An 8524-nucleotide genomic window follows, 5' to 3' on the forward strand; every position below is an offset into this window, starting at 1 on the left:
CAGAAAATACCAGCATTTAGCTTTCACTTGTTTTTTGGCTATGAAAAAATACTAGAACAGTTCTTCTGCAAAGAACTCAGAAAGGCCACAACAGGTCAGAATGTTTCTGACACTGTAGATGCCTATTTGAAATCTCTGCATTCATCTTGTTAATCATGTGTAGGTGTTTGTATACAATGCTAACCCTGTGGCACCTTGGGATGCCAGAACACCCTGGTTGAGAATCACTAGGTTAATCCATAGGATTAGGAGCCAAAAGAAACTGTTTATAATTCCAGTTTTACCAGATTTCTTGCAAAACGTTTGATAAATATTTATACTCTGTAAATTCCATGTATCTATATATGGGGATGATAATATTTACTTGCCTCTCAAGGATACTGTGAAATCAATGTTTGCAAAATGTGTTGATGTAGAATCATACGAAATTAGGGTTGGAAAGGACCTCAGGAGGTTATCTAGTCCAAACCCCTGCTCAAAGCAGGACCAGCCCCAACTAGATCATCCCAGTCAAGGCTTTGTCTAACCAGGTCTTAAAAACCTTCAAGGATGGAGATTCCATAACTTCTCAAGGTAACCTGTCCCAGTGTTTTACTACCCTCCTAGTGAGAGAGATTTTCCTAATATCCAACCTAAACTTCCCTTGCTGCAAGTTGAGACCAGTGCTCCTTCTGTCATCTGCCACCACTGAGAACAGTCCAGCTCCATCCTCTTTGGAACCACCCTGTAGTTGAAGGCTGCTATTAAATCCCCCCTCAGTCTTCTCTTTCCCAGACTAAGTAAAACCAGTTCCCTTAGCCTCTCCTCAGCTCTCATGTGTCCCCCCCCCCATTGTTGTTGCCCTCCACTGTACTATCTCCAGTTTGTCCACATTCTTTCTGTAGTGGGGTGCCCAAAACTGGACACAGTGCTCCAGATGTATTCAGTCTCACCAGTGCTGAATAAAGGGAATCACTTCCCTTGATCTGCTGGCAATGCTCCTAGTAATGTCATGCTGTTAGCCTTCTTTGCAACACTGGCACACTGTTGGCTCATATTCAGCTTATTGTCCACTGTAACCCCCAGGTCCTTTTCTGTAGAGCTGCTGCCTAATCGGTCGGTTCCCAAATTGTACCAGTGCATGGGATTGTTCTGTCCTAAGTGCAGGACTTTGGACTTGTCCTTATTGAACCTCTTGAGATTTCTTTTGGTCTAATCTTCCAATTTGTCAAGGTCTTTAAATGGAAGATGCTATATGAGAGCAAAGATACTGTTGTTATTCTTAATTGATACATATAGATCTCATAACTTGTTCTTGATCTTCATAGATTTCATAGACATCAGGGCTAGAAGGGACCTCAGAAGATCATCGAGTCCAGCCCCCTGCCCCAGGGGTAGGAAGTCAGTTGGGGTCAAAGGATCCCAGCGAGATAAACATCTAAATGTCTCTTAAAGGAGTACAGAGTAGGTGCTTGCACCACCTCTGGAGGCAGTCTGTTCCAGACCTTGGGGGCTCGGACAGTAAAGAAGTTCTTCCTTATGTCCAGCCTGAAATGGTCTTGGAGGAGTTTGTGACCTTTTGACGTTGTCATCTTAGGGTGCTCTGGTGAATAGGCATTTCTCCAGATCCTGATGCACACCCCTTATATACTTATAGGCAGCCACCAGGTCCCCCCTGAGCCTATGCTTTTCCAGGCTGAAAAGTCCCATGGCTCACAGCCTCTCATTGAAGGCCTGTTCTCCTGCATTCTGACCATGGGTGTGGCTCTCCTCTCGACTCTCTCAAGCTTCTCCACATCCTTTTTAAATTGTGGAGCCCAGAATGGGATGCAGTACTCCAGCTGTGGCCTCACCAAGGCCGAGGACGGTGGGAGGATGACATTCTGGGATTTGCTTGATAAGCATCTATGAATGCAAGCCAAAGTTTTGCTTGCTTTACCAGCTGCAACATTGCTTTGGTGGCTAATATTCATCCTTTGGTCAATTATGACCCCTAAGTCCCTTTCAGCCATGGTGCTAGCAAGTATAGCACTACTGAGCCTATAAACATGCTGTGGGGTTATTTTCCCCTTAGGTGGAGTACCTTGCATTTTTCGGTGTTGAACGCCATCAGGTTTTTGTCTGCCCACTTTCTGAGCCTGTCTAGGTCAGCTTGGATCACCATCCTGTCCTCAGGTGTGGTTGCTTTACCCCAAAGTCTGGTGTCATCGGCGAACTTGGCCAGTCCGCTCCCGATTCCAATGTCCACATCATTTAACAAAAATGTTAGAGTATAGGCCCAAGGATGGAACCACTGGTCATGGCGTACCATGATGATTTATTACATCGACTACCACTCTCTGGGTCTGACCTTGGAACCAGTTCCCTAGCCATTGGACTGTGATGTAGCCGAGGCCACAGTTGGCCAATTTTTCCATGAGATGATCATGGGACACCAGATTGAAGGCTTTTTTAAAATCAAGATATATGATGTCAATCTCTTCTCCCTTGTCCAGGTGATATGTCACCCGGTCATAGAAAGAGATGAGATTGGTCAGGCAAGACCTACCCGCAACAAACCCATGCTGGCTATCCCTCAGGATGTTGCCATCAGCCAATTTGTCAAGAATGGTCTCTTTGATAATTTTTTCCAAAATCTTCCCCGGGATAGAGGTCAGACTGATAGGCCTGTAGTTTCCCAGATCTACTTTCCTCCCTTTCTTGAAGATAGGCACCACATTGAATTCTTCCAATCATCAGGCACTTCACCTGAGCGCCACAAGTTCTTGAAGATCTGTGCCAGGGGCTGAACTACGATGCCTGCCAGCTCCCTGAGTACCCTGGGGTGTAAACGTTCTGTGCCAGCTGACTTGAAGGTGTCCAGCCTCTCGAGGTGTTCCTTCATATGGTTTACATTGATGAAGGGTAATAATTCTCCATCACCCTGGCTGTCCCATACTATATTAAGTAGGGCTGTCCCTTGGGGCTGGTGAAAAACCAATGCAAAATACCCATTAAGCAGGTTGGCTTTTTCCTGGGCGTCAGTTGTCAGTTGTCTTATATGGTTTAGCAGGGGTCCAATGTTACCCTTGCTTTTCCTTCAGCTCCCCACATATCTAAAAAAGGACTTTTTATTGTCTTTGAGAGGCTCTTACTGTCTTTTATTGTCTCTTGTAGATAGTGATTTATCCCCAATAGTTCTGTCTTCGTTTTATTATACCTAAGTGGTTATCTGAAGACTGATCAAATGCTATTTCAGAAAAACCAGAGGGAACAATATTCATTATTCTTCTTTCATGGACTTCTGAAGAAGTACATGGCATGTTCAAAAGCTTTTCCCATTTGATCATGTTAGTGCATCTGTTAATCAAAGCTCGTGAAGCAGAGTTTAACAGTACATTGCACTAGGCTGTTGTCCCCCTCTTGGGCGCATTACATACAAAGTAGCAATTTGGTTTTTCCTCTTACATTTATACAAAGCATTATAAAGTTGACATCCTTTCAGAGATTTGGCAGCAGGGTCTTAACTGCATTGAATTCAATGCAGTACTAATGGTTTTGATTTTTAAAAAGTAGTTTAAACTCCTGTTTCTTCCCAGCCATCTTGCTCTGTGGAAATTAAGAAATCCAGTCTTACCAGCAGCTTCCTGGCTAAGAGGGTAGGAACATGTTTCTCATTTTCTCTGTCTAGGAAGAGGGAATCTGTGGACTTTGACCTGGTGCATGCCCAAAGAGAAGAGCCAACAGTATGCATATACCTACCCAATGCCTCCACTAACTGGCAATTTCATCTTCTGTAAGGAAATTTTATGTTCCTTGGAATTCATTGAAAAACAGAAGAGGATCCTGTCTCTAGCAGTAAGGGCAACTGGGAGATATAGTAAGAAAATAGTGCAACATACATTGAGACATTTTTCCTGTGGTCTGCACTGAGCAGTACTTTATTCATTTTTTCTAATTCTACTAAAATATTTGCTTTGGGTCCAGACTGCCATACCAAGCAAAATGACAGTTGTGTGATGGGATAGTTGACTCCTAAACTGCAAAGGTCTGTTCAGTTAGTCTCTGCCTTCTACTGCATGTGAACCATAAGGCAGAGGCGTGTTGAGAGAGCCGAGAAGTCTCTGCTCCTTTCTTTGAATTGTTGGAGGAGCTGCTTTTTCTTTTCTAAAGGATTCTAGAGAAATTCTGCTGCTTCACTTAATACTCCATTTCTGACAATTTAAGGCTTGTACGCCCTTGGGGAGAAGATGGGATGGAGAGTTGCTGTTGGTTCATTTTCTTGTTATGACCCAGGGGTCACTGGTTCTCATAGAAAAAGAGCAGAGTGAGGAGGACCTGTGTGTGACTGGGTGTGGGGGAGTGAGTAAATATACTAGAGAAGAATAAATGAAGTGTTGCTGGAAGAAGCAAACAGATTTAAATCTATAGAAGGTAGCAGAGAACCAAACACAGGCTTCCTTTCAAAGCCTGTGAAGATTCAGAACACAGAGAGGACAAGAGAGGGGTTAAGGTATGAAGGTGAGAGGAGCAAACAGTAGAAATGAAAAATGACATAGGAAAAATGTACACCATTAGCACGGATCGGAAAGTGAAGTGAAACAAAATCAGAGAGGGATGATAAAAGCTGAGGAGGTATTGTAAGTCACCATTTTAAAAACATTAAATAGAAAGCTGATTGTCAACATATTGTAATTATATTCATTGGAATTTTTAAATTAAAAACGTATTCCTTGTTGTACTCAGATTCTTATACCATGCACAACACCAGTGCGGTTCCAATTACTACGCTGCAGGTTGCTTTTTCCTACTTCATGCTACCTTCAGTCTGAATTTTAGTAAAGTAGTCTCCCTTCTTTCCCCAACACTTGGTGCTGGTGACCATTCCATTTGGATTTCATAATGAGGGTGCAGCCAGTCATGGGGGGCCATGCTATATACTTACCCTGCAGAAAATACAGCTGATTTTTTTAAAAATATGCAATCAGTTTATATATCAAAAAATGATGTTGTGATTATAGGCAAATTGAATGTTGTGAAACTGCAGATGAATTCTATAGTACCATGGGCAAACTAACCCAGGAGATGTTGGAAGACAGTCTGATTGACAGCAATGAACTTATGCAGGTTAGTACAAAGTGATTAATAATATAACATGATTAATAATATAACGATTATTAGTATGTTTCTCTTCTTTAAACAGTTGTCAATTTCCTGCATCTAAATAATAAGATTTTTGGTCAAATATTGTGGAATCTTGAATTCTTCCAAGGACAAAAACCAGTATCCTTCTGTTAAACTTAAACATCAGTGAGGCAACTCCTTCGTTTATGGCTAAAGTAAAAAAAAAAATCCTATTTTTTTTTTAATTTTTCATCTATTATAAGCTACATGTAGAAAACTGTTGGGGCAGCTCTACCTTGTGTTAGGGATTGTCTGGGAGCACTGCTATAAAAACTTGATCCATTCACTTGTTCCTGCTCCATGACTACTATGTACTGAAAAAAATGTCATATAACTGTCATTCTCATGAACACAGTGGCAACTGAGAAACAGAACACTGCGTGCATCCTAGCTGCATGCCAAAAAAGACCTACATGACAGATTTGCAGCATGTGGCTCATACAAAACAGAAGCGAGTGAGTGGGCAGGGCATGTGTTTACAGCGGCTGTCCCTAGCACTGACCAGAAATTCATTGATGCAGCCTTGGGCTCCATTTCCGAAGGTGCTAACCCAGTTTTGTATAAGTGGATGCACTGTCAACAACTTAACGTTTGAGTGTTATATTTGGTGTGATTAAGTTTTGTGCATTTTAATCTTAATCTTATTTCCATCTCTTTCTGTTACATATTCATTAGAATATATCCTTTTGACATTGTGGGTGACTTGATCAGCTCAAAAAATCCTTGTGCCACTATAAAGTAATTGCATTATACTTTCTATTGTGAGTTGCAAATTGGAACCAATTGCACTGACTCTGCAACAAAGCTCCCATTGACCACATTAGTGTCTACTGACTAACTGGGTGCAATTATTGGAGTGAATAATTCGCGTGTAATACTAGAGGGTGAGGTGGGATCTGACTCAAGAGTTCTGATTCTTAGAATGTCAATTTGGACTCTCTCAAAATAATAAGCCTGGAGAAGGTTTTTGTCATCCTCTTAACTAACATTCTTGTTTTGAAAGCTTTTCTTGGCTACACAGGAAAATTCTCTTCTGAAGTTGGGTAAAGTTGAGGGGAAAAAAGGTAATTTAACAGAAATTGCTTCTTTTTGCTTTGTGAAAGAGTATTAGGAATGGAAGATGTGAATAATTTGGCTTAATTTGTTTTAATCGTTCCTTTGTATGGGATTTACCCCCACACATTTTTAAATCCGTGTTACAATGCTTCAAAAGGCAAGTTAAATGTTGAGGAGGAAGTGATAAATGTCAGTGCAAGCTGTTGCCTTCTTTGTACTCATTATATTTCAATGCCTTGCTTGATGTGCAATACGAAATCACGATGTGACCCTTGTTATACAAAATAATGTTGGTGAAGTTGCAGTGAGCTAAAGACTCAGGCACAAGGTTTTTCTTCCTAGTGTGTATCATGGAAGACAAACCACTGGTAACTAAAGGGAAAGAAAGCTCTTTTAATCATTGTAAGCTATTAATGAAATTATCCTTTTTTATATTTAACTTGTTTTGATTAGCAATTTCTTCTCACCTAAACAGGAGATGCTTAATGCAAAGTACATACTTGCTGTGCAGTGCTGAAAGTAACCACTAAGATTATTGCATAATGTTTTAGCTAATAGAGGAGTTCACCATCTCTAATGCTTTTTCCTCCTGGAGCAGAAGGGTCTGCTTAATTCTTCTGTGTCACTACGATGTAGCGATCTTATGTCTTAAAACATGAACTATTTTCTGTGCAAATGGAAACAATATTGAAAAAAAAAATCAAATAGTGATAAGATCCACTGTAACACCTTCACTTCTTCAACTACCGCTCTGGAGGGTACCTAAAGTAGGGTCTTCTCCCTCAATTCTCCTGCCATGACTTGGTGTTAATAGAACTCTAAGGAGGGGTTCAGTGATGAGATGGTGAATTTCCCTGCTACGGCTACTCACAGTCTGGATGTGGTTGATGATGGGGCTTTGCCTTCCCTACACCCCAGCCACATGCCAACCATAGGTGTTGAGGCATTATGGTTGTATGCCGTAGCTTCGGCTACATCCAGTCCCGGCATTTGTTGCCCAGTGTTCCAACTTCCACTTCTTTTGTGAATGGCTGGCTGGGTCAGATAGAGTTTCTCTGGCCCTCTTGTGGCTGTCAGCCTGGTTCCTGCTCTCTAGGTCCTGCTCACCCAGGCAGGCTTTAGGTAAAGGGCCACTGAGGCCCTGGCCTTGGGGGCCTCTGTAAATCAAAGCTAATGTTATAAAAAAACAAACAAATGCAAAAGCCTGTGTTCTGGAAGAAAAAAAAATTAAGACAAATGCCCTGATTGAGTTATGTCATCCTCTTCACTCCTTATGGGAGCTGCCCCACCAGGCCAGGCTGGACCCATTGCTCTGGCCTCAGCATGTTGTGGCCTCCTTGCCCTGTACTAGTGTGTCCCTAGGGGCCCTAGCATCCCGCTGCCATGGTGCACCAAGAACACTCCTGCCCCAGCCTCTGCGGGCCTGGAGGCAGTTCTCTCTCCTCCCGTGCTGACACTCTGAGTGCCTTTTACATTTCCTGCAGCGGCACCAGCAGCTGACATCATCAGCTGGGTGCTGCCTAGCTTGATTGACAGGAAGCTTTTAAATCATGGTGGTGGCACTGCACATTTCATAGATTTCATAGACAGGTCTGGAAGGGACCTCGGAAGATCATCGAGTCCAGCCCCCCGCGCTAAGGGCAGGAAGTCAGCTGGGGTCATAGGATCCCAGCAAGATAAGCATCCAATTTGCTCTTGAAGGTGTTCAATGTAGCCTCCAATGGCAGGCTGTTCCAGACCTTGGGGGCTCGGACAGTAAAGAAATTTTTCCTTAATAAAGAAATTCTTCCTTAAATTGCCACAGTCCGGCTCTCCCTGCTCTAAAAGTAAGTTCTCTTTTTGCTCAGCCCATTTGGGGTCGACTGGGGGTCCCTGGGGTACTTAGCGGATGTATACCATCCCTACTGTCACACCCAGTTTAATAGGTATATTTCATATTGTTTTCAGCTTCTTCAGAGGAGTCGCCCAGAACTGATAACGAAGGGGTTATAGTCCATTTTACTCATAATTTATATATTTCCAAATCAGAAATGTAGTGGTGAATATTTGCTGAACATTGAGGTGATTCTGTCCTTGAGAGAAGTTTTGACTATAAGCCATTTGGCTGTTTCACTGTCTTCAGTGAAGACGGTGTATTTCTTTGACCTCTATTCCCCCTCCCTCCGACCTGCTCCTATATACAAGTTCTGTGTATACTCTTTCAATAATTCTGTTGCACGCACGCACGCACATGCTACCATCATCTTAATTTTGAGGCTCTCCCTATTAGCTTTCTCTTGGGATAGATTTCACCCCTTTTTAATTAAAAAAAAAAAAAAAAAAAAAA

At 42.3% G+C, this 8524-nt stretch overlaps 1 protein-coding gene across 2 annotated transcripts in view; it reads left to right on the forward strand.

The window, feature by feature from the left end:
- The window catches only part of TBC1D30 (TBC1 domain family member 30), a 69785-nt gene that overhangs the window by 50163 nt on the left and 11098 nt on the right, over nt 1–8524 (forward strand). For both annotated transcript variants that reach the window (XM_019514667.1, XM_019514668.1), the window contains exon 8: nt 4980–5085. In XM_019514667.1, coding sequence (XP_019370212.1) covers nt 4980–5085 — 106 coding nt within the window. The remainder of the gene's footprint in view (nt 1–4979; nt 5086–8524) is intronic.

This window comes from Gavialis gangeticus, unplaced genomic scaffold (genome assembly GCF_001723915.1).
Source record: "Gavialis gangeticus isolate Ggan-Ray unplaced genomic scaffold, GavGan_comp1, whole genome shotgun sequence".
Classification (NCBI taxonomy): Eukaryota; Metazoa; Chordata; order Crocodylia; family Gavialidae; genus Gavialis; species Gavialis gangeticus.